At 44.1% G+C, this 26,758-nt stretch overlaps 1 protein-coding gene across 1 annotated transcript; it reads left to right on the forward strand.

The window, feature by feature from the left end:
- The first annotated feature begins 1,022 nt into the window (after positions 1-1,022).
- RIOK3 (RIO kinase 3) lies at positions 1,023-25,960 on the forward strand. The gene is made up of 13 exons (XM_080919839.1): positions 1,023-1,221; positions 7,771-7,886; positions 8,567-8,712; positions 8,801-8,908; positions 9,109-9,218; positions 11,115-11,258; positions 14,546-14,673; positions 19,788-19,985; positions 20,474-20,633; positions 22,647-22,727; positions 22,819-22,908; positions 23,573-23,680; positions 24,513-25,960. The coding sequence occupies exons 1-13, from the start codon at positions 1,159-1,161 to the stop codon at positions 24,618-24,620; spliced, it is 1,560 nt and encodes a 519-aa protein (XP_080775965.1). The 5' UTR covers positions 1,023-1,158; the 3' UTR covers positions 24,621-25,960.
- The last annotated feature ends 798 nt before the right edge of the window (positions 25,961-26,758 follow it).

Raw genomic sequence — 26,758 nt, forward strand, 5'->3', positions numbered from 1 at the left:
AATATGCAGTCACCCTACAGAACCCTGTAAAAGTACCTAAGACATGAAATTAGACAGATGGATGGCAACACATTCAAAAGATGTGTTAAGGCAAGTCTCCGAAACCCTCCCTAACTGACTGTCAGGTTAGCCTTACCCACTGCAATCACCCCTCTGACAGCTGTCAAAAATATCTTTCTGGTACTCAATTAGAAGCATTACACTCTACTTTTAATTGCTTTTCAGCTCTTACTATATCTTTTTGTCATAACAACCATCTTTGAGGTCTTTTTTATCTTAGTTCTTGTGATTTGAATCTGAACAACCCCCACAAAGCTCGTGTGTTAAAATGCTAGGCGACCAGCTGGAGGGGTCATTTAATTTCCAAATTGAGTTACTTTATTCTATGTGCCTGTTTCATTTTCAGGTACGGATAGAATCTTCTCAACATCATTTTTGAGATTAAGACTCTGACTAGTGCTTGGATATGGTGATGTATAATGCTTATGCTTTTCCAGTCACTTTATGAATTTCTCAACAAAATCACAAATTTTATTGTGCCGTCTTATGCTCTGCTCCGCATTATGCCACATATTCAGTGGTTTTTCTCATTCCACACGTGCCCTCAAATGACACTAGTAACAACCGTAAAACAACTAGTAAAAGCCTCATCACTTTCCCCTCTTTAAACTTGCCGTTCCTCCCCCCCCCCCCCCATCCGTTCCAGTTTCGAATTACCCCGGGAAATAATGATCAGAGGTAGCCTGGCTAGACCATTCGGAGGCCGTGCTGGTTGGAATAATTAGATTCGGTGACTGGGAGGAAGGAACGGGAAGGCGGTGCCCGCACAGTGAGTAACAGCGGAGAGGAAACCAAACCCAGCTCTGCTGTGCCAGGAGTGTCAACACCAACCCTTGCCAGAGAAACTTTGAGCCCGATGGGCCGAGACCGGAAGTACAGCCCTCCGGGTTACGAGCAGCCAATCAGAAGTGAGAGCCCCAGTGTAGAGGGCGGAAGAGAAGCGGTCCAGTTCCGGACGCGGCCTCTGCCGCCGCCGCCATCTGTCACCTCATCTCCGGCACCAGCAGCGGGTTGCCCGTGCCCGGCCCGTGTCCTCGTCGGAGCCCGCTCTCCCTCCTGTCACCTCTCGGCTCCGTTTTCGTCTGCCTTCTTCCCCGAATGGATCTGGTCGGAGTGTCTTCACCGGAGGCCGGGCCCTCAGCAGCTTGGGGACCCAGTAAGGTGAGCGGTGGTCACGGCAAGGGAGGTATAACTCACGCCGAACGCTGGTCTCCGAAGCCCGAAGACGTGAGCCGGGCGAGCCTGGGGGGCGGGACCCTGACGGCTGCGCTCAGGCCGCCCCGGGTAGTCTTGTCTTCTCCATTTGTTCTACACGGATGCCGAGGTTTGAGTGAACACAGCTGGTTCTTGTTTCTCACTAGCCAAGTGGGTCAGCCCAACCCGGAGAAAGCTTGGGCAGAAAATTGCTTAGGAAACTGTCGCTTTCAGACGAGTGCGGTTATCCCAATTCGGTAATGTCTTGTTTTTGCAGTCTTAACGATAAACATCTACGTGCGCCTTCCCCTCACCAGCTATTTATACTAAAGTGGGCAGTAATACTGTAATATGGTTATGAATTTTCATGTTCTGCCGTAGGCTTGGTTTCTCCATGCCTCTCGAATGGCAGACTACAATTCTTTAGTGTTCACGTCTGATTTTGAGCCTCCTCTTTTTCGTGTTATACTGGTTAGGATGAAAAGAGCAATAGTGCTTCGTATGGGGTTTGAATTCTTCAGGTTTAAGGTCGTGAAGGGAATCCAGCCTTCTAAAACCTCGTAATAGTGTTTGCATGATAACAGAATAATTTGTTTTATTTATTAATTCATTATTAGTTATAATGGACCGTGCCTTTTTCTTAATCCAGAAAAAGAGATAATTAACTGTTGAGTTTTGGATTTGGGGGTGATTGGTGTGGAAGGGTTGGTTTTTTGAGACAGGGTTTCTTTATGTAGTCCTGGCCTGGCTGTCCTAGAACTTGCTCTGTGCATGAGTCTGGCGTCTAACTCAGAGATCCACCTGCCTCTGACCAAAGACATGCACCACCACTGCCAGGCTCAACTCCTCAGCTTTTAAGTTGGTTTTCATAAGTTTATAAACCTGTAGGAAGAGTCAAATGTACTATAAATATGATTACATCTTCATGTCATTTTATCCATTTGTGTGTGAGGCTCTGACCTTGCTGAGGTCAATCAAGATGAACATACATAAAAGGACAAAAGTAGAGGTCAGGTTCTTTGAATTTCTCCAGCTAAACACCCACAGAAGTTGGGGGAAATTTTCAGTGAAACATGGACCCTGAGAACATGTTTTACTTCCTAGATAAATAATACTGGATGAACAGTGCCTGTCGCCCTCTCTACGTGTGTATCATCAGAGCTATAAAGTCCCATTGTCATCATTTAGCAAAAGTGAGTTTGAAGGTTTTTGGTAGACAGACTACCAAAACCAGCTTGGTGTAACCATTTCCCTCTCTAAGCATGGAAAACCACAGTGAGTGCCTGGGGAGGAGACACACAGGCCCTGAGGATGGACCGTTTAGACTGTTTAACACTGTAAAGACTCACCAGTGCATAGTTCAGTAGAGGGGAGCTTACTCTTCTATGTATTTGCTGTAATTTTTTTTTTTTGATTGAAGTATATTGGGAAAAATCCATTGTGTGTGTGTGTGTGTGTGTGTGTGTGTGTCTGTGTGTGTAGTTGAAGATGGACACAGTAGAGATAAATACAGTAGAGTTAGCATGAGTGTGCACTTACACATTCAGTCAGCCCACAGGATGATGATGTCATCAGATCTGATGGAAACTCTGGAAAACTCTATTATACTTGAGAGATAAAAGTTACAGAGCATGTCTTAGTAATGCTGAAAACTGTTTGACCTCACAGTCCTAGTGACCTGCTCTCCCAGGGTACAAGTGACAGAATGCCACACTGCTATTACAGACAAAAAGTTATAGGCCATAGCCCGAGACAGCAGGGGACTGTCAAGCCAGAGCAGAGGTTGGGAAGCCTCTACCTCTGACAGGGAGTTGTAGAAATGAATCCATGGAACTTCTGCAGACACCAAAGAGTCTGAGAAACTGAGAACCAAGAGGAGCTTAAGGAGCCATGACAACTCTAATGTGGTGTCCTGGATGTAGTTCTACATCAGAAAAAGGCATTAGGGGAAGACTAAGGGAACGTTAATAAGGTGTGGACTTTAGTTGTAACATATTACCAGGCATGGCAGTGTGCGCCTGTCGTTCCAAGAAAAGAAAATCAGAAGTTCAAAGCCAGTCTGGGCTGCCTAGTGAGGGTCTTGTCTCAAAAACTGCCAGTAGTAATGGTGCATACCTGTAATCCCGGGTAGGAGGACTGAGGGCAGGTGGGAGGTGAAGTTTCGCGGCCACTGTTGGCTATATATTGTATCTCCAAGAAAAGTTATGTTAATTATGATGAATGCATAATTCTAGCACAAGATGTTGGCCCTTTGGGCAAACCCACATCACTTTTTCCAGAAATGTTTGACTCTGACAATGTGTCCTGGATTATTTGGTTAGAAAAAGGATCTTCCTGTGAGCTGTGATCTTAGACTTGCTTTAAGTGGAGGACCGAACTTCTGTTACTGTGTGCCTCTGTGTGTCTGTCATTTTTCATTTGACCTGAGTCTGTCTCCATAGACCTCAGTAAAATCCTTTCTACATTGTGGGATGAAAAGGTAGGAACAGACACATTTGGAACCAAAGGAAAGAAGGCTGATTCCCTTCAACCCGCACTAGCAGGAACAGAGTTCAGTGGTGGGACTTGAACAGATTAGATGGTGGAACTATTCCAAGTTTAAGGATTTAGGAAGCTGGCTGTGGGTGTGTCAGATACAGTGATAGTTAATACTTGAGAGAACCGTTTAAAAGGTGAAAGATTTGGGTCGTGGTTTAGGCGTGTTCAGACCATGGTCACTTGGCTGTGTTTTTAGGCCCATAATGAGACAGCGAGTCGTGGGAGTCAGAGCTGAGGGTCTGGAAGGAAGCAGACCAGAACCCTTATGGTCTCCTTGCCTCTGGAAAACCCTCACAGATACACCCAGAGGAGTGATTTGAATCTGGGCATTTATTAGTTTGATTATATTGACAGCCACCTCAGATGCATTCAGAAAGGATTGGGTGCTGTTTTTCACATGAACTCTATGTTATTCGTAAATATATTGATGAACAGAAAAGTCACTGATGGGGTAGGAGTCGGACATTTCCCATTGTCTTAGGTTTACTGCCACTTTAAATTCGTTAAAGTTTCTTGTGAACATGTATGATGTTAGGTGTGGTGCACATGTGCCATGGTTTGCATATGGGAATCGGAAGACAATTTTGTGGACTTGGTTCTCTTCTTCCAGCTTTACATGGGTTCTGGGGGTTGAACTTGGTTGACACGCTTGTACCACAGGTGTCTTATCAGCTAAGCCATCTCTCTGTCCCAGTGCCTCTTAACCACTCAGTAAAGAGTCTCGGCACTGACAGCAGACTCTCCACTGTATATCCCTAGTCTAGTTCATAAGGGAGCCACTGTATATCCCTAGTGCTAGTTCATAGGAGAAGCCTCTGGTAAATTTTCCAAGCCCCTTTCAACAGGATGAGCCATTTGTGGAGTGTTCCCTTCCCCAATGCTATCCCTCACAGAGCCCTGGAGAATTTTGTGGATTTTTACTAGCTACTTTTAAATGTTTCAATTTGGATTTTAAACTGGAAGCCTGAAATTGTGACTTACCTAACTCCAGGAAGTTGCCTCAGTGGGAGGTGGCCCAGTTGACACTGGTTGGCAGAGATAGATAGGGAAGTATAGCTGTAGAGTGTGAGGTTGCATAGGTCATGATCACTGTGAGTGGGCAGTTCCAGGTGCTGTTAGTATCTATGGTCTGTGTTTTTGAACTTATCATTGGAATATAGAGAAACTGCTACTTCAAAGTAACAAAACTCCTGCCTGGCATTGTTGGCTCTTCTGAGCAGTGTGTCAGCTAATAGTTTATAGTTAATGTCTTTAGAATCTGGTGATGACTGTAGACCCTCAAGCCTCAGAAATAGGCAGGATGAAGGAAGGAACTTGAGCAATTTGAGATGCTGAAAGGCACCAGACCCCTGCAGCTTCAGACTACATTTAGTTATCTTTGCATTGCTTTCTTTGGCATATATCGTGCAGTAATTACTTGAATGTTTCTGTGTCTGAAGCTCTGAGCTGAGTCCTAAGGATGAGAGCGCATGCTCTGTCCTAGCTGAGATGAATGTTAATGCTGATTCTGCACTAATGGAGCTTTCTTTTGTCTCAGTTTCTGAACCTTTAAAATGGAGGTGATATGGCCAGATGTAGTGGCTCATGCCCTTAATTCCAGCAGGTGAGAGGCAGAACCTGGTCCACATTCAGGACAACCAGAACTACAAAACAGACCTAATTCAAATGAGGATCCAAGAGATAGCTTCTCATCCAAGAGAAGGGGTTTATTATAGATCTGAGGGAAAGTACATCTAGAAGGGTTCACATTTGCTTTGGCCATGCTTGGGGAAGAAGAGAGAAAAGCAAGAGAAAGGCGAGGCAAGCAGACCAATAGACCAAGACGGTGCATGGCCACAATGGTTGGATTAGATAGGAATTATAAACTGGGGGAAGGGAAGCCCAGCCATTGGGCTGAAGAGGTAGAATAGGGGGCGTGGCTGAGAAGTGCTGGGAGGAGCCACAAGTGAGATTTAACTGGGTTTCTTTAAGATCTTACAAGACCAACCAACCAATAAAGAAATAATATAGCAACTCAGTCATGGCATGATTCAAATGTGACTTAAATATAGGAGCTATTGCGATGTTATCTGGGCTGGGAATGTAGCTCATGCTGTTGCCTGGAATGGCAGTTACCTAGAATGGACCTTGGATTCAGTCTCCACTACTGCAAGGGGGGAGGGGAGGTACAGGAGGCTGCTATTTATTGATATTTGTGGTGAGAATTGTGACTGGAAGAACACAATCATCTGCTTTTGGAGCTTGGGCTTTGGAATTGATCAGACCAAGAACTTCTTTTAATTAATTTTACTTGACATGCATGTATGGTTTATATGAGGGTGTTGAATCCCCTAGAAATAAAATTACGGACAACTGTGATCTCCCATGTGGGTATGGGAATTGAACCTGGGTCCTCTGGAAGACCATCCAGTTACTCTCAACCGCTGAGCCATCTTTCCAATCCCTCAGACCAAGCATTTCTAAGTTAAAGAGTAGAAGGCCAAAGAAAACCATGTTCTGCATATTACAGAGAGCTTCAATCAACTTTCAAGAAGTCTCTGTTCTGTCTCAGTAGAGCCCTCCATGAGGATGCACCAGCTCTACAATGGTTATTGTAGGTTGTGCAAGGGGCCATGTGCACTTCTGTCTTAGGCTAAGTCCAGACACAACTTGCTCTGGTTTCCTTAGGCGTGAAATAATTGTTGATCACCCTCAGCCTGCCCAAGTCAGTCCTGACCCTCTCTGCACAGTGCTCTGGACCTGGGCATGGGTGCTTCCTCTCTCTACTTGTCTCAGTTTCATGTGCCTTTGCTGTCTCACCTTGGTTAAAGAGTTTTGTGGCTAAAGTAGATATTGATGTTTGTTAATTCTGTAGTAGACATTCATTAAGGATGAGCTCAGACAGTGAAAGTAACACAAAATTTAACTAAGGGAAAGTAACTAGTAAAATCTTCATTTTGGTAAAAGTGCTGTGTTATGGAAAATGGAACCAAGACAAGGAGTAAATGATGAATTGGATGTTTTAGGAAGGTGTGAAATGGTGTAGACTCTGTTTCAGGAAAGCTGAGACAGTGACGTCACAAAGGGAGGCCAGTGCTGAAGAAGAATCTCAGGAACATTACTCTTTTGTAATCATACTTCGTTAAGTCTGGTTCTCAGATCCTGAAGTTGGCCAATTACATATTTTGTGGCTTCTCCTTGGTTCTATTTTAGCATATACTCAGACATCTTTAGGAGGATTGGCACTTTTATAATGAGCCATGTCCTTATGCTTAGATTGTAATTAGGCATGACTCTTTAATGGGATTAGAATTGTATTCGTTGGTAAAACTAATTTTTTTCTTTTCTGAGACAGCCTTGCTTTGTAGGGCAGACTGGTCTCAATCCCACAGCAACCCTCTTCCTTCAGACTCCCAGACATTGGAGCTACAGAAGTGAGTTATATGTCTGCTGATACAATCTATTCCATAAGAGAATATTCTAGGGAAGCTAAAGCAGAAGAAGAAAAGTTTGATGAGAAATAGATTGGAACAAAGGGAGTTAGTTGTACTTGAACTTCTTGCCTTCTAGGTGATGCTGTGTGTAATAGCCTGGTACTGTTTCAACCTTGAGAACACACCTACCAAAAGGCCGGGTGTGCCTCAGTTTACATTTACCCTCAGTGGGATTTACACTGTGGGGTAGTCACATGGCTCCGTGTAAAGGTACCTGTCGCCAGGCCTGGCTGTCTGATTTCAGTGCAGTCCCTGGGACTCAGGCTGTAGGAGACATTCAACTCCCACAGGGTGTCCTTTGACCTGACTTGCATTGTGGTGCTTGTACACAGAGTAAGCAAGTTACAAAATGCAGTTAACAAAATAAGACGCTTTCTCTTAAGATGAAATTTGTAAATAGGGAATCGCTCATTTTTATAGTATTAACTAGTTTAATTCTCAGAAGATAACCTCGTTTTCAACTATTTAGTTGCTATTATAAAATTTTTCTCTTTTGTTTGAACAGTGCCCGTGGGCTGCCCCTCAAAACACAGTATCCTGTTCACTGACCGAGGTGATGAGTGAAGAGCTGGCGAAAGAGCTGCAGTTGGAAGAAGAAGCGGCTGCTTTCCCTGATGTTGTGTATGTGCCACACACAGCGCTTGCTGTGACACAGCTCTAGAGTCTGACTGGGGACTGTCACAGATGAGTAAGAGTGCACGCTCAGCAGTGCAAAAGAAAGTGCACTGTACCGGGTTCGTCCTGATTCTCAGTCAGAGCGAGTGGCCCTCAGTAAAGCACTCAGAAATGTTCAGATTTTAGAGTATTTCACATTGTAATATTTTAGATCAAGAACATTTAGACATTAGTCACTTCAGACTTTGGGTCTGAAAACTTCAAAATTATAAGTACTTTTGGTCGCAAGCAATTCAGAGAAGCGATTCTGAGTTTATATTATCTTAGACAAACCACTGTTTCTCTGGGTTTTCTCCCTGTTAATCAACAGTTGAACTATTGAAGGATTGTTTTCTAGTGTTTGTTGTCTGTTTCTTCATTAGTTTTCTTTCTACTTTGATTAGATCATAGACAACAGTTTCTGGGTTTCTGTCTGGATTTCCTGACAGACCCTGTAGTCCTGACTCCCGCTCTCAGTCCTAACTGCGGCTCTCAGAGTTGGCTGGAGCTGGTTGGACAGAAGATGGTGGCGGTAGTAGATTCTTGCCCGTCTTCAGCGGGATTTTAGCATTGCAAAGTTGCTTTCTTCTCTCACAGTCAGCAACTGGTGCATAGCACATCAGCTTGTATCACCTTGTTTTGAACAGTGTTGCCGAAGGACCATTCATATCTGGAGAAAACACTGACACTTCCAGCGACCTAATGCTGGCTCAGATGCTGCAGATGGAATTTGACAGAGAATATGACGCACAGCTTAGGCGTGAAGAGAAGAAGTTCAACGGTGATAGCAAAGGTACGGACTTCATCGTGACGTTTCCTCTGGGGGGTAGGAAATGCCTATGTGCACTCCTAAATAAACAGCAACCATTTTTACCTTTAAGTCTCCATTTCCTTCGAAAACTATCGGAAAGTTCATCCTTTTGAAGACAGTGACAGCTCTGAGGACGAGGTTGACTGGCAGGACACTCGAGATGACCCCTACAGACCAGGTGCCCTTTGCTTCCACACCCCGTGGGGAGGGTGAAGTAGGAAGAGGACTGTCTCCTCTGAGCATGTTCAGATTCATGGTTACATTGAATCTCACTTGATCATTCCCTCTACTAGAGTCAAGGGTCGCCAGTGTCTTGCTGAATGCAAGACTTTACTACTTACTGTTCTTACATTCTTGGCTTTTCTTGATTGCCTTTAGCAAAACCAGTTCCTACTCCCAAGAAGGGTTTCATTGGAAAAGGAAAAGACATTACCACTAAGCATGACGCAGTAGTATGCGGAAGAAAGAATACAGCAAGGATGGAGAATGTAAGTTACAGGTAGTGTACCTCTCAGTCTTAAAAGCAGCATTCTAGTCTATATGCTGTACATAGTGAGTTACAGCCAGCCAGGGATACATGGTGAACACAGAAACACAAACCAGCCAGCAGCGTTCTGGATACAGCACAGCACATTTCTAAAGCTTTCTTTTATTTATTTCATATGGCCTCAGACTCACGCTCCTTTCTGTGCCTCCTCTGTACTGTGGCCACCACCTCAGGGTGCAGAGACAGCACAAGTCCCAAACCCAGTGTGAAGAGAGAACCCCACATGACTACCAAACCCAGTCTGTAAAGGAGCACACGGTGTTCTTCTGTAAAAGAACACATGATAACTTCAAAGCCAGTTTGATTTACAAGATTCTAAAATTAAGTAATAAAGCTGAGCATGGGTGGCTTATGCCTGAAATTCAGCACCAGGGAGGTAGGGGAAGGAGAGTCAGGAGTTAATCATACTTGGCTTCATGGTGATTTTGAGGCTAGCCTGGGTACATAGACTGTGTCTTTTAAGAAAGAAACTACATTCTAGTACATTATTTGTTTTTAAAGATTTGTTTATTTATTTATTTATTTATTTATTTATTCTGTGTCTATGAGTACGGTGTCACTGTCTTCAGACACATCAGAAGGCATCAGATCCCATTACAGATGGTTGTGAGCCACCATGTGGTTGCTGGGAACTGAACTCAGGACCTCTGGAAGAGCAGTCAGTGCTCTTAACTGCCGAGCCATGTCTCCAGGCCCTAGTGCATTACTTTTTACAAAATAGTGTTTTTACAGGACACAGCAATGGGGACAGGGAAGGAACTAGAAGAAGAAATCTTTGTACTTGTTCTTCCAGAGGATGCAGGTTTGACTCCCAGCACCTGCTCATAACCCTCTGTGTATTCCAGGTCCAGAAGATCTGCTGATGCCTCTATTTCCATGTGCATTCACACATGTGTGTGAGTGTGTGCGCACCCACATACAGTTACAAATAAATCTTAAAACCAAAAAGTCTTGAGTACTGGAGAGGTACTCAGCAGTTTATAGTGCTCCTTGCTCTTGCAGAGGACTTGGGTTTGTCTCCCAGCACCCACATGACGGCTCACAACCATCCTCAACTCTAGTTCCAGAGGGTGTGATACTCGTGGTTTCTATGGGCACAGGCACACACATGGTACATTCATATGGGCAGACACTCAGACAGGTGTTCAGTGCCTGTGGAGGCCTGAGGAGGAGGGTATTGGATCCCCTGGTACTGAGTTAAAGGTTACTGTGAACCTGTTTATATGGGTGCTAAGAACTGACTCAGGTTCTCTGGAAGAACAGTGTTCCCAGCTGGGAAGTCATTTCTTCTGCCTCAAATAAATAAATCTCTTTTAAAGAATTTTCTTTCATAAATACCGTGGCCAGTAAGAATGCAGACCTTAACCCACAAATATTTGTCTAGTAAATATCTCATTGGGTGTGGTTGTATTGTATTTTGCCCGGAATGCTGATAGGGAACTTTGTGATAGGGAAGGAAGACTGCCTGCCCTGCTGAGGACTAGTAATCACTTCAAATTTACATATCCATAGGGTGCCTAGCAGCTGCCAGAGTGCACTCTCCCTGCCATGGTTTACAGTTTACTGGAACAACTTAGTCTTCGAAAAGAACTTAGGAAATTGTATTTTTTTTTGTTAAGGTTTAGTGTAGACTTTATAACATTGTGTTCTTTGGCATAAAAATAAGGGTTGTGCCTTCCTTTGGGCTGCAGTTTCTTTGGTGCTGCTCCTCTGTGTCTGAGATCCCTGCCCCCGGGGCCTGTGGGTTTGTGCATAAGGTCATCTCTTGAATCTGAAATCTGCTGTACAACTAACTTGTCACTGTTTCCAACATTAACTCCTGACTTTTCTTTCTCAGTTTGCACCTGGTTTTCAGGTAGGGGATGGAATTGGAATGGATTTAAAACTATCCAACCACGTTTTTAATGCTCTAAAACAACACGCCTACTCGGAAGAGCGTCGAAGTGCTCGTCTCCATGAGAAGAAGGAACATTCCACTGCTGTAAGCATTCTTAGCATCTCCCTCGCTTTGGTTGAAAATTCATATTACAAACAGTGTTTGAGGGAAAAAGAACAAAACCAAACTTGACGATTACCCAATTGGCTTTCCAAACCAATGCTGCCCAACTGATGTCACTTTGCGCGTTTTCTGATGGAAAGTTTAGTTGATCAGTTATTTGAAACACGCATTAAGGAGTTTTCAGTATCTAGAAGCAGTGCTGCCAGGCTCTGGGGATTTGGTGCAGAAGGTGAAGGCCTCTTTCTGTGTGGACCCAGGGTAGCCTTCAGCAGTGACCATCATCTGCAGCTGGCTCACCTGCTGTTGCACCCCAGGAGCCAGATGCAATGGCCCAGGTGTAGCCACTGTAGCTGGTGATGTGGCTGTTAAACATGCATTGGGCAGGGGTCATCAGAGACTTCAGTGGAGGTAGTAATGTTCAGCCTTTAAACCCTGACATCACCTACCAGAACCCTTAAGGAACCTATCTGGCTTAGCAGAAACAGTTGGTGACCCTTGAGTTCATAAGATTCAACAAGTTTTAACATGTCCAAAACCTGTATGAGGTTAACTCCTGGTAATGTTAAAGTGTCTGGTCTGCCTGCCAGGGACTATTATGGTCAGGGAGTTCAAATTGAGTTCAGGTGGCTCGTGCCTATAATTCCAGCATGTTGAAGTTTGAGGCTGACACAGCAGTATTGCCATGAGTTTGAGGGTAGCCTGGGCTTCACAGTGATTTCCTGGTCAGCCTGGACTAGTGATATCTTATCAAAAAAAAAAAAAAAAAAAAAAAAAAAGTGACATTAGTTGCTCTCTGGATTAATGCAGTTGAAGAAATGTTTGAAAACTGGTCATGAAAGTATAATGTGTAAACTGAATTGAACCCTGGCTGTCCTAGAACTTGCTTTGTAGAGCAGGCTGGCCTTGAATTCAGAGATACAAATGCCTCTAGCCTCCCAAGTGCTGGGACTAATGCTATGTGTTAATACACCCTGTGATTTATTTAGTAATAATCTTACTGCTTCAGAATGCTATCTCCTTACAGAAGTTCACTGAGATGACAGGATTTATAGTAGAATAAGTGGTTATATGCAGCCTCCTTAAGCCATCTGAATGATAATATTTGTGAATTAATTAGAATAAAGTTTTCCCCCTAAAAACGTTTTCTTTTAATGACAATAATTTAGAGCAAACCCTGTGCATTTAGTTGGGTGTTCCAGATGTTTAAAGATCTGTTTTATTTCATATTGATGGGTATTTCATCTGTGTACCACATGGGTGCATGGTACCCTTGGGTTCCCTGGGACTGGAGTTACAGACAGTTATGAACTGACATGTGGGTGCTGGGAATTGAACTCAGGTCCATTGGAAGAGCAGCCAGTGCTCTTATTGCCCACACATCTCTCCAGCCCAGATGTTCTAGGTTTAAAAAAAAAAGTGGTTTTGCCTATTACACTGACACTTGTAACTTAATAGTCTCTGGTGTTTTACATTAATGAATATATCTATTTTGAAAATAAAATTACTACTCTTTAGAACACTAATCTTTTTATATCAGTGAGGATAATATGTAATATTCTGGCAAGAAGTGGACTTACTAAACATTTCAAAAGCCATAAGACGGCCAGAGAGATGTCTCGGTGTAATGTGAAGAACACGTATTGTTCTTGTAGAGGCTCAGCATTCCATTACTAGTGCTCATGTCAGACAGCTCAAAACTGCCCTAGCACATGCACACATAAATAAAAAGAATTTTAAAAATCTATAAGACTAACAAGAGATATTTAAACTTGGTTAAAGTTGGTAAAATAAGACTTTTATTAAGCCAGTGTTTGGATTTTGATTTAACTTTCAGTTTCTTTTTTAAGGGCAGAATGTAGAAGTTATAGTCAAAGAGCCTCATTTCAAGGCTCTGTAGTAGGGGCCCAAATAAGGTACACAGGGAAAGATGTCACAAGGTTGATACTAGCTCAGGATTGGAAGGGAGAAGCTGTTGTTTTATAGCCTCAGAATATCTGCAGAGGTGGTGTATGAAAGTAGAAGAGAGACCTGGGTCCCCAGCAGAGGGTGCCTCCTTAGGTAGAGAAAATACTGCAGGACAGTGGAGAAAGGCCAGAGGTTAGGGAAGGGAGGACCTGGTATACATTCAGTCTAGAGTACACTCCTGACGGCATCCCAACTGTACCACTTAACCACCTGCATTCACTGCCTCAGTCCATATTGGTTGTAATCTTGGCTTATGATGTGGGGGCTGGGGAGCAGCACTTTGCTGCCATAGGAGACAGCAGGTAATATGACCCCCACTTCTCTAGCCCCTTCTCAGGTTCTGTCTCTGCAGGGGAGCTATGGCTATGCTCCCACTCTGTTTTCTCCTTTGGGGCTACTTGTTTATCTTGGGACAAAATTGGGAATTACTGGAGGCCAAAGGGAATGTTACAATGGACAGGAGTTCTGAACTGTATCTGTGGCCTCTAAGACTGGAACCATGCATGGTGCTACCTGGGAGCTGTCATTGTCTCTGAACCTTGTCTACTTTAGTGCTCTACCTGGGAGGACGGGGAGGAGTGGGTGAGGATAGCGTAAAGTGCAGGACTCAAGGTTTTTCTTTCCTTGAAGAGATTCCTTTCCAGACCCATATCATCTTCCATAAAGTGGGGAGCCAGAGCACGGAAGCCGGCAGTGCTGCTGAGAATGAGGGGGAAGCCCTTGGTCGGAGCACATGCTCTTCAGGAGGCTAGTTTTCCCAATACCTCAGAGTTTCCCACAGTCGAGGCCCATGGTGAACTGAAGGAGAATGAGCTAGTTTCTCCCTGAGGTCAGTGTGGAGGAAGCACAGCAGATGAGTGGTCATTTTCAGACACTTCCAGGCAGGATATGGGTGGGCCGGAGTCCTTGCACACATTCAGCGCCTATGTCCACACTCAGACACACTCTGTCTCACCTACTCTGTGCTCTACCATCTAGGATTGTCCTTAATTGGCTGTCCTTACCTTTGGACATGAGTTACTATAGCTCTGCTGCCAGCACTTGAAGTCCCTTTGGGGCTATTCCTTGAGAAGCTCTGACCCTTGATGGAGGTCTGCCACAGAAGCAGTGGCTCTATGGTCCAGATTTGGGACGGTCACCAAACCCATGTCTTCAGCCTCATGACACTGGGGCTGGAATCCGGGGGCCTCCGAGGAAAGAAGTGCATCATCATGACCGAGCTCTAACGAGAGCCTGCTTTGCATATGCCTTTAAAGATTCTTTCATGGTGACCATTTTCACTTATAGACCTTTATCTCTTACAGGAAAAAGCAGTTGATCCTAAGACACGCTTACTTATGTATAAAATGGTCAACTCTGGAATGTTGGAGACAATCACTGGCTGTATTAGTACAGGAAAGGAATCTGTTGTCTTTCATGCATATGGAGGGAGGTAAATGAAAAAACAAAATAGTGCCATGGTGTGAAAACACCTTTCTCCTCAGGACTGGTGGATATATATTATTCAAACTTAATTCTGCATAGCAAGTAAAGTCATTTAGAAGGCGTTACTGTAGAAAGATTACACATTACTTTTATTTTGTACTTATAACCATTCAAATGCCTATTAATCAAGTCTTTGCCTTTAGTTTCCTTAATTGTTTCTCTTTACACACCTCCATAATGCACAAACATCATATTGAATTGGATTGTTGGGTTCTAAAGAAGAGGAGCGAAGGCAGCGCTGGGCCTGGGTGTGTGGCTCCGAGGTAGAGCACATGCTTAGTGCACAGAAGGCCCGGGTCCAATCCCAGGTCCAAACCAAAACAACCAAAAGGGAAGGAGGTGTGTGGGGGAGAGGGCTTGCCTCTTTCTTTCTTTCTTTCTTTTTTTTAAAAGATTTACTTATTTATTATTTTATGTGAGCACACTCTCAGTATCTTCAGACACACTGGAGAAGGGCATTAGATCCCATTACAGGTGGTTGTGAGTCACCGTGTGGTTGCTGGGAATTGAACTCGGGACCTTGGAAGAGCAGCCAGTGCTCTTAACTGCTGAGCCACCTCTCCAGCCCGCTTGCCTCTTTCAACCACTGATCTGGAACAGACTTACTCAATACGGGTTTTTGCGGAGCTCGATGTAATTGCTGGTATTAATCTTCATAAACACTTATTTCTTCCTTATACATTTCAACACAGGCTTCCTTGAAATAAGACACATATGACTTAATGTGCAAATTACTGTAAAGCAAGAGATTGTCCATGACTAAAACTTGACCATGAAGTGTCAGAAGCAGTCTTCATCTGAACTCACTTAAGGTTTTTCCATAACTGTCAGTTTTGAGTCCAATGTTTCAGGAGTTTGTGTAGGTTTGTTTCTTCTCATCTGATGCAGTGGTCTTCCCCCCTTAACACACCTTAAGGACTTAGGTATTAGAAGAACTTTCTGTATTCTAGATGTACCGTTCCTTCTTTTGACTTATGTTTGTGCAACTGTGTGCAAACATGTACCAGTGACAGTAACAGACTGGATGGCATTGGCCCTGGAGCTGGAGCTGCAGGGGTTTGTGAGTGTCCTGTGTGGGTGTCCTCTGGAACGGGAAGCACAGCAAGTGCTCCTAAGGGCTGAGTCTCTCCAACTGCTGCCCGCTACGCTAACTGACCCTTGAGTGCAGCTGCGCTTTCACAGGCTACCCTGGACACGTCACTGTGGACTTGACTTTCCTTTGTTAAATAGCTAGTGGAAGGCTTCACTGAAATGAAAGCTGCTTTTGCTCCCTTTCAAATTCTGAGCTGGCTAGTGTAATAATGTTTCTTGGGGTTTTATGGGTTTTCCCTTTGGTTTTTTGTTTTGAATTAACAGTCTATTTTCTTGGGACTGGAGAGTTGGCTCAGAGGGTAAAGTGCTTGTTGTGCCGTGTGAGGGCTGGAGTTCCCTGTGCAGCTGTGGCAGGGTGGAGCTAGAGACAGCAGGGGCCCTGGAAGCTGACAGGTCAGCTTGCCTGGCACAGGCAGCAAGGCTGCCCCAAAGTGGAAGGCAAGGGCCACCGCCCTTGTTGTCTGCTGACCTTCACTACCACAGACTCGTAGATAAAAGGAAAAGTGCGTATGGCCCGTGTGTCACCACAGCCGTCAGGCAGACTGCCATAACAGGTCACTGCAGCAGGAACAGTGGTGAACAGTGAAAAGGCACACAGTTATACACGGGAAGACACCGTAGAGGAGGAAGAGACACAAGCAAGATCCTTGCCAGACACATTCAGGGAGAGGCCATGAAAAAGTCACTCAGACCTCAACTTTCTTTTTAAAGTAGGCAAAAAACCCAATGTTGATAGCCAAATGCTAGTTGAAGTACATCTGCAGCTGCATATCCACATAGGTATTTCCGTATGTATATTGGTCAGATTATTATTATTGTTTGTTTTCGAGACAGGGTTTCTCAGTGTAGCCAGCCTTGCCTGTCCTGGACTTGCTTTGTGCACTAGGCTGGTCTCGAGCTCACAGAGATCCTCCTGCCTTCAGGTATCAGGATTAAAGCTGTGGGTCACCACACTTGGCTTAGTCAGAGCTCTTTAAAAACATCAGTGATAGGCTTGCATATACATACATATGTATATAAGTCAAAGGGGGTGACTTATTACAGTGTCTCACAAACTGTGGTCTGATAGACCAACAGTGGATGCCTCCTGATAGATAGAAAGGCCAGGAATCTGATAGTTGCTCGGTCAGGAGACTGGATGTCCCTGGAGCCCCCGGGAATTCCTAGGGAGCTGCAGGTCTTCAGTCTGCATTGGAATCATGAAGAAATAAGTTCTCACGCCAGCAGAAGTGAATGCAAGTAGGCCTTCCTTTCCCTTTTATGTGGGCTGGAACAGATTTAGGGTGGATCTTCTTACCCAAGATCTGATCAAGAGTAATCCCTCAGCCAGGTGGTGGTGGCACATACCTTTACCAGCAATTGGGAGGCAGAGGCAGGAAGAGCTCTGTGAGTTTGAGCCAGGGCTACATTGCTCGAGACCCTGTCTTGGCCAAAAAATAAATTAAAAAAAAGGAGGAGGAAGAGAATTATTCCCCATAGCATGCCAGCTGCTTGGGCTTTAGTTGGTTACAAATACAGTGAAGTTAACAACCAAGATCAGTGTCACTAGAAATGAAGCACTGTGACAGTAGTTGCCTTAGGCTTATAGTCAAAGCTTCAGCTCTGTTGATATTTGTGCTAAACAGATTTATTCTTTTACCTGACAGTAAATGTTAAGAGATACAGGGAATAACATGATATAAACACAGTAGATGTGGTTAAGGTCCATAAGTTGGCATAGGAAGCCAGACAGGATGCACGTAGATAGCTGCAGCTTCCTGTGAGTTGAGTTTCCTTGAGCACCAGGAAGCCTGTACAAGGGAGAGGAGGAGCTGGGTGAGTTGGTGCCCATGATCTCAGCACTCAGAGTGGAGGCAAGGGGCACAGGATTTCGAGCTCATCCTTGGCTACACAGTAAATGTGGGGCAAGCATCTAGGCGATTGGAGTCCCTGTTTCAAAAAACAAAGATCATAAAATTAGCAGAGGGATATGTGATTTGTCTAAAGTACATGGATGTGTTTTGCTAGGAGAATATTGAAATGAATTATTTAAATTGAACTCTGTATCACTGATTGTTTTGAAAATCAGGTTTTGTTCACTCTGGGTAAAGTGCCCAATGACAGGAAGCTCATTTTAAGTCAGCCTCGTCTGTCTATAACATTTAGGGTACTGGGGACATTTCTTTGTAAAGTCTCTCATGTCTTCCTGAAAACTGCCTCATCCACTTGCCAATGTTTGAGCAGTTTCTTGGTGTTCTTAGTGCTCAAGTCCCTGTTGTAACACAGCGCAGTCCCATCACCTCTGCCTTCAGGGTTGTCAGTGTGTAGACAACACCGGGTGTGTGCTGTACACGGCTTCAGTGGGGCAATGCCGTGGCTTTGGTGAGGGGAGCAGGAAGGGCATCCGCGATGTACGTGGAAGGTCAGGCTGCACCACACTGCAGGCTAGAGAGAGCAGTCTAGGAAGCAGGAGGAGCCAGCACCTGCAAGGAGTCTTCTATTTAAGCACAGTGGGAGCCAAAGATGGGAATTTTATCTTCAAAAGATGACTTGGGCTGCTAGAAGGAAAATGAATAATAGTAAAAAAGAAAAAGTCTTGGCTGTGGATGTAGTTCAGTACTTACACAGCATGGAGAGTCCTGGATGCAGTCACGATTACAGTGGAAAGTCTTCATGGCAGTCTAGATGAACTATTGTGTTGCTTTAGTCTCGATGGTAAGGAACAGGAAGTTGCGGTGGGAAAGTCTAACCAGCAGTCTGTTGGGCTGACATGGGGTATTCTTAGCCAGCATAGCCAATGTTGGTGTTGTTTCCTGAGATGAGAGCCTAAGGGACAATAGAACTAGGAAGGTACCATTGTTCTTGGCATGGAAAGTTGCTGGACATCCAAGGAAAGCAATAGTGGGCTGAATCAAGGGACCTGACATTCTAGAGAAAACCAGATCAGGTATGGGAAGCTAAGTGCTCTCCATAGAGAGGACATGAAGGCCTTAGATGTCACACAAAGGATGGGGTGCCACAGAACCTGCTGAAGGACTCTGAACTTTTGGGGCTGAATAGAAAAGTAGCCAGGAGAGTGTAATACACAGAGCTTGCTGGCCGAGTTCAGATGCTGTCTTCTAGAAGCACTTTTCTTCCAGCTTAGCATGCCTGCAGGTCTTTAGAAGCAAATGTTGCTGTAGTTTCTTTCGCCCAGTTTCTTTTCTTCCCAGTTACCACTGTGATCCACACCTCTTGGGTCAGCCCTGCCTCTGCCTCGATCTTCCTACTCTAACATGCTGGTCAATAAGCCCTCGTGATGGCTGCTGCCTCTGGAGAAATGTCCCAGCTCTTTGCAGCCTGTCTCCTCCTCACCCTGTCACTCACCCGCATCTGTGACTTCCTCTCCTGCCAGGACTTCACTGTACTGTTCGCTCAGACAGGGCCCAAGTCTCTTGTGAACATTGTTCGGGCCCTCCCCTTGACCTGGCTCTGTTCACCTGCACGTCCTTGTTGGCTCTTCCTGGCGTCCATTCACACTCTGCTTCTCTCTTCTTGCCTCTTCATGTGCTCACACCTTTACTTACCCTTCCACAGCTGCCAAGGAAGGAATTAGTTTTAAGAGGGTTTTCTCTGTGTTGATTTTGTTGAGTGGTTTGGTTTAAGAAGTATGCTTTCCTGTTACTTGTCAAGCTTGCAACTATAGTCATGAAACTATACTTACATTAAAAGAAACAAAAACAACTATTTGCAATAGTGTGTGTCCATAGTTCCGAGTCCTGGAGAACTGAGCCAGGAGAATCATTTGGGTCTAGGATTTTCCAGGCTATTCTAGGAAACATATTAGAACCCTGTAAAAACCTAACATTTTATTAAGATACAATACTTGTAGGTATTAAATTAAAAAGACAAGACAGTGGCTGGTACCTGGAAACAAAGTAGGCATACTTGGATGGGACATTCTTACCGTGCACTGGTGACCTATACTGACTTAGTTCTTCTTCCCTTTAGCCTGGAGGATGAAAAGGAAGATGGCAAAGTCATACCACCAGAATGTGCCATCAAGGTATTTAAAACAACCCTCAATGAGTTTAAGAATCGGGACAAATACATTAAAGATGATTTCAGGTTTAAAGACCGCTTCAGTAAACTAAATCCACGTAAGATCATCCGGATGTGGGCGGAGAAAGAGATGCACAATCTTACAAGGTAAAGAAACCATCTGCCACAGGTGACCTTGGAAATTGCCCTTTCTACCAGGACTGCTAGCCAGCCGAGATCCATGCTGTCTTTTAAGCTGATTTACAGAAGTAGCAAAAGGCTCTGGATTTCTAGTGCTTCGTGCAGCTTTTTGTTTGAAAAACAACCGGAATTCTTACTTTGGAAATGAAAAGCCATTTTCCTGTTTCATTGATAGGGAGACATGCTGTCATATGTATGAAAGTTCTCTGTTAGACGTTCCTTCTGGAGAATCACAGTGCATACAGGGCACCCACTGCACCTATGCCTACCTTCCCATGATGCCACTGCACTGTTGAATGTCCCTGCAGGGCCTGTGCCTTTCCTTCCTTTCGTTTCCACATCTCCTGTGCAGAACATAATATCAGCTCAATGCAGCCCCTACTTAGGTGCTTGTTGAATTAATGCATGTTGTTTCCTTCTGATCTTTATATTCTTAATTATTTCTTTCTGTACAGAATGCAGAAGGCTGGAATTCCTTGTCCAACTGTTGTACTGCTTAAGAAGCACATTTTAGTTATGTCTTTCATTGGCCATGATCAAGTTCCAGCCCCTAAGTTAAAAGAAGCAAAGCTCAGTAATGAAGAGATGCAGGATGCCTACTATCAGACTGTGACTGTAAGTAGCCTCTGCGGCATGTGGGCCCTGCCTTGTGAGTGCGGTGCTATAGTCCCAGCTGCTTGGGAGGCTAGCCACAAGTTTCAGTCAGCCTTGTCTCCATATCAAGTTTTAGACAAGTAGACTATGTAGTAAGGCACTGTCTGAAAGGGAGGTAGGAAGGTACAGTTGACTTAGTGATTAAGTAAGAGCACTTCACTGCTCTTGTTGCCAGGCCCCATGTCACCTGGTCCACAGCCACCTGGAATTCTGATTGAGGGGGTCTGATGCGCATACATACAGAGTAAAAGAACTAATCCCTTAAATGAAAGCTGCCTGTCTGTAACACTACAACTTGGGCGGCTAAAGCTGAAGGATCTCAAACTCAAGGCCAGCTTGACCTCCTTAGTGACGCCCTATCTCAACAAAAAGAATTGCTTTTGTGTTTTGTGTGTTGAATGACTTTAGACAACATTCATGGAGCAAGGGCAGGCTTCATTCTTAGCACTGCTGACTCAAAATATGAAACAACTTTTCACTGAACTTCCTTCAGTCAAGCTTAGTAGATGGAATCCTTCTGTGTCTGAGTTCTTAGAAGTTCCTTAACAGTAAAGAAAGGGCCTATGGCTACTGTTGGGAATTGAGGAAGCAGACTGACATTCTTACAGCAGGAGGACCATGACAACTGAGGTCTGGAGTGACAGTAGCCGTGTTAGATGCTTGCACTGGAAAGCCCATGTCAGGAGTGTTGGGATCATAACTGAGTTAAGTTTGAGGCCTTCTGCTTAAGGGAACATCCCTAATGATGTCATTGTTCCTCTGCAGTGTTCAGTGAACACTGTGAGACTTACAGTGTGCATGGAACCTTTGTGGTGCTGTTGTGAATATAAAAACACTACCCAAGTCATTTGTTAAGACATGATTGAGGGGCCTGGGCTTCAGTGGTGCAGCTATCCACAGCCTTGGTTTCATTCCAGTGCTTCTGGGCTCTTATGCAAACAGGAAATGTAGGGGCAGGGAATGGACTTAAAGCCGGTATACTTCTTTGCAAGCCCAGGGCTGAGTTTGTACTCCTAGTATTCCTCTAAAAAGCCTGGTGTGTGCCTGCAATCTCAGCTCTGGGAGGAAACAGGAGGATACCAGGGCCTTGCTGGCCAGCTACTCTAGCTGAATCCATGAGCTCCAGGATTATAGGGAGAGAGAGACCTTGTCTCAAGGACTAAAGCGGAGAGTAAAAGAGGAAGACACCAGACATGGACTTCCTGCTTCCACTTGCATGCACATTTACACATGCATGAGCACGTATACAATTAAGGGGTAAACCACCTTCTACTGCCAAAAGAATAGCAAACAAAGAAAAACCAAACAACCCTTTTCTGGAAGCTTTGGGCAACTGGAGAAGAGACAAAGTCATCAGCTTTTGTTGTTTGGTTCTATCAGGGGATCAAACAGTGGTTTCAAGTATAAGGTTTGGGGTTATCACTGTGTTCAATGTATGATGCTCCTTAATTTAGAAAGGCTGTTAGCCACATGTGCCACACACTGCAAATCCCAGCTCAAGACCCATCTATTCATCTACCCAGACACTGGCTTACAAAGAAGAACCTCTCTTTTCCTGTTTTATCACCACTGCAGGAAATGTTTTCACATGTATGAGCTCCAGGAGGTCTTAGGGAGACACAAGAGCTCTTACAGCTCTTGGTGCCCTGCTGGGGCAGCAGATGCTCTTGGACTCTGACCCATGGACTGATTTTGTTGGCCCAGCAAGAAAGCACAGTGTCACTTAGTGATTCTCTGGAGTGCCATGCTATTCCTCATCCTCCGAAGCCACACTAATGGCAACAAGGAGGAAGGAAGGGTTTGGGTGAGGCTGTGACTCAGTTGTAGAGCATTTGTGTGCCCGTCCTTGGGTCCAGTTCATTACTGTGACAAATAAGGAAGTAAGTTTAAGTTGTTTTTCTGGGAGTATTTAATCAGAAACGTAATTCCTTTAGTGGAGGTGAATTAGAACTGTGCCTTCCTCCTCTCTCACAGCTGATGCAGCAGTTATATAAGGACTGCGCCCTTGTGCACGCTGACCTCAGCGAGTATAACATGCTATGGCATGCAGGAACGGTAAGTGGCACATCTAGTTAATTTCCATGTCACATTTCCTGATGTAAATTACTGAATGTAAACGCATCAATCTGTGCTTTATGTTTGCTAGGTCTGGCTGATTGACGTCAGTCAGTCGGTAGAACCAACCCATCCTCATGGCCTGGAGTTCTTATTCCGTGACTGTAGGAATGTTTCACAGGTAGGTGTGAAAAGCAATTTCGTTTGAAGGACCTAAATGTTCAAATACTTTCCTCACTTCTAAGAGAACCATATTTGTAGAAATTTAAGGAAGGGGGATACCAGCTACCTTGCAGATGAGATAACGGAGACATTTTCAGAATTTATTCATGGACTCTTGAGTCTGTGACTCACTTGGCTTGTTTCTAAGAGACTGTGGTTTTGTTTTGGCTCCTGCTGTTTACACAGTGATACATGGTGCATACATGGTGCATAAACTAACGGTGGAACATGGTAAGCCTGCTGCTTTCTACCACGTCCTTTATGAGGAGGAGGAGCAGTGCCTATTCATTCTCACTTCCAATTCTAAGGGAAAGGACTTGCTAGCAGCAAGTGAGAGAAAGATCTTGTTCTGGAGGTAACCTGTGGGCTGCTTAAAATGACAATTCATGGATTTAGTGAATATAGCATGTCTGTACGATGCAAAAGTAATTGTACACAGGGCACCACATTTATAAGTGAAGAAGAGAGACCAGAGAGCAGAGCAGGTGCTAAAGATAGACAATATCAAGTAGAACTTGGGCCTCTTAACCTAATTCCTGCAAAATGGTGGAGTTTACTGGTGCCTGGTGCATGCTGTTCTGTGAGAACTTCCTGGTGTCTGACCACTTGTGTGCCATTGCTAGTTCTTCCAGAAAGGAGGAGTAAAGGAAGCCCTTAATGAACGGGAGCTGTTCAATGCTGTTTCTGGCCTGAACATCTCTGCAGACAACGAAGCTGATTTCTTAGCTGAGGTGGGTGGTGCACAGCTTTGTGTCTTGGTGCTGGGGAGCTGCTGGAGCTCCCATCAAACCTTACACCCTCCACACCTTCTCTCCACACACCAAAACACTTTTTCAGAGTTGACAGTTTGCTTAAAGTAATAGAACACTGGGCATGGCCCATGTCTTCAATCCCAGCAATCAGGAGGCAGAGACGAAGATCTCTGAGTTTATGGGCAGCATGTTCTACTTGTTGGGTAACAACACATTTCCAGCTTAGTTTCTTTTCTCCATCTGAAGAATGAGGAAGTTGACTAAGGAACACTCTGGGTGAGGTACAGACAGGAGCTCATGGAACCTACCTGCCCTTAACAGAAGGTAGAAAGCTACAAGTAGCCACAGAGATGGATTCCTTCACGGTAGTATGAGAGCTATGGGAACAAAGAGGCAGAAAGCCAGGTTTCTTCAGAGATCTTTTGATGCCTTAGGTATTGGACAAAAGCTAAAATGTAAAAGCAACAGGTGGTACAGCCTTTAGTCCCAGAGGCTGGCAGATCTTTGTGACCTTGAGCCAGCCTGATCTACATGGAGGGTTGCAGACTATCGAGAGCTACATAGAGGATGTCTTTTTAATTTTACCCACAATGCAGAGAGTAGTCAAGAGTCTCTTGTTTCTGACTCCATACAGATACTCAGCATGGACACATGCCACATGCAGACAGACGGGGCGGGGAGAGATTGATTCTAATTCAAAGCCAGAATCATTAGTAATGGCCAGGGGCTGGCGAGGAAAAATACCACCTTGGTCAGGTATGTTGATAAAAAGTCAAAACTTGACGAGTGGATTGCATGATTGGTTCTGTAGATAGAAGCTCTGGAGAAAATGAATGAAGATCACGTTCAGAAGAATGGAAGGAAAGCAGCCTCGTTTCTGAAGGATGATGGAAGTCCACCTGCGCTGTATGCAGAATAGTGCAGCAGTGACGGCCAGCTACCATAGCCGGCGAGTGTGGGTGACCTGACATACCAGAGCAGGAGTGGACAGTGCTGCTTCTGGGCTTCTCACTTGTGACCCACGTGCCAGATGTGTGCAATTTTTAAGTCGGCATTGAAAGAATAAAATGTCACTACCTCTCATCTTACAAAAAGGATAATAAATTCTTTAACAGGCACAGATGTGTAGACAGAGGAGTCTGGATCTTACACAACTCATGATCTGGAATGTCTTGATGAGGATTTTCACATAGGCAGTGTTTCACGTGGGAGGTGGGTGGCTGCACTGTGTCCCACTTCACTTGCCTCTTGCTTTCCCTTTGCATCTTTGAGTGATTGCTATCATTCTAGATCAGCCCTTCTCAGCCTGGGGACCCCAGTGGCTGTGAGAAATGGCCGTTTTGTTTCAGAGTGGACGGTGGAATAGACATGAACGGTGTACCTTCTGTTGGTGCATCGTGGATGTATGGAATTGTACACTCAATCCCATACCCAGGAAAGATAACAGGTTTCTGAAAGATAAATACAGAAGCATTTCTTAACTAAATTTTAACATCTAACTTTCAGGTTCTCTTCATTTAGGTTAAATGGTTGGATGTAACTCATCTACATTTATAATGAAAATTCAAAGTATCTGGAAGGGCAGAATGTAAGAATCGTATCTGATACATTTTAAGAAGGCAATGAAGCATTTCAGTTCACATTTCCCTAAAGCTGTTCACATATCGATTGTTAATCATTTGGAGAGATAGAACAAAGTAACAGTAGCTGTCAAATAAGTGGAAGACAAAGCCTGAACTACTCACTTAACGAATTAACCAACTAACTGATCTGTCTGGCCTCATTGCCCGCCTTCATCCTGGCTGGATTCAGCTTGAGAAGGCGGCCACTGTTCAAAGACCAGTGGCTGCTGGATCTCACCTCATTACCCCAGTTCCAGGAGTCACATTGGATCCACTACACAGCCTAGCTTTCTGTCTGGTTATAAAGAGTAAATGTAATTTATATTTGAAAATTTTTAACATTTTCAATTGCCAAATATGTTCTTTCTAGACTATTTATTTTTGTTTCTGTTATATTGCTTTTAATTGCGTTTCAGAGGAGTGTGAATTTAGGTGACTCATCCCACTTCTGAGATGTTTGCTACTCCACACAAAGATTTAAATGATGACTAATTATTGGCTGGACAGAAATTCCAGAAAACTCATTTGAAATAATCATTTAAAACTTTGTTTGCTTTCTTGACATATTCTTTCTCAAACCATTGCTTGGAGTGTGCTATGAAACTTGCCTTTCAAGAAATTAAAAATGAAGAGATCATTTTAAAATTGGTTCATTGTGTGGTTAATTCTTAATCCTTATTTTAATGTCCTGCCATCAAGACTCCCTTTCTATAGTGAAGTAAGCAGTGCTGTTTTAAACACACACACAAATGCACACATGATTTTTATTTTGAGTAATACTAGCAGTGTAGTTTACACATAAGTTTTTTTTTTCCATTTTGTGAGGTCAGGACTTTTTTTTATATAGCTGGATGTTGTAGGAGATATTAGTTTGATAAGTAAGCCAGTAAAATGTGTATATGTATATAATAGGAATATTTTGCCTTATTTTATTGACCGTGGAGATTATATATAGCTATAAAAATAAATTAGCCATGCAAGTATGATTGGAGAGCATTTCTGTTTCAATAAGATAATTTATTACTAGTTCCCTTGATATAAAGAAACAGAGTCTAGTTCTTAGGAGGTAGAGGCAGACAGATCTCTGTGAGTTTGAGACCAACCTAGTATATTTAATGAATTCCAGGCCAGCCAAGAATACATAGACCCTGTCTCCAAACAACAACAGAAAGCAAGTTAGAAGTTAAAACTCTGGATTGGATTGTGCCTGCACATACCTTTAATCCTGGCAGAGGCATGGAGTGAGGCAGGAGGATTGCTACAAGTTTGAGGCCAGCCTTAGACTCTGCTTTAGACAAAACAAATTGGATGGACAAAGAAAACTGAAGTTGGGCATCGATTGGGGCTATGTTAAGTAAGGATGACTCCCTCAGAAGATGGAGACTGTAGTAGTTTGGATGAGAACCCCCATTTCCACCCCAGGCTCATATATTTG

This window comes from Micromys minutus (assembly GCF_963924665.1).
Source record: "Micromys minutus genome assembly, chromosome: 8".
Taxonomy (NCBI): domain Eukaryota; kingdom Metazoa; phylum Chordata; class Mammalia; order Rodentia; family Muridae; genus Micromys; species Micromys minutus.

Bases quoted from the DNA above. Each gene is read 5' to 3' on its own strand.
- RIOK3 (XM_080919839.1), top strand. From the start codon at position 1,159: ATGGATCTGGTCGGAGTGTCTTCACCGGAGGCCGGGCCCTCAGCAGCT. The intron at 11,259-14,545 runs GTAAGCATTCTT...TATCTCTTACAG, and splicing joins AGAAGGAACATTCCACTGCT to GAAAAAGCAGTTGATCCTAA. The intron at 22,728-22,818 runs GTAAGTGGCACA...TATGTTTGCTAG, and splicing joins TGCTATGGCATGCAGGAACG to GTCTGGCTGATTGACGTCAG.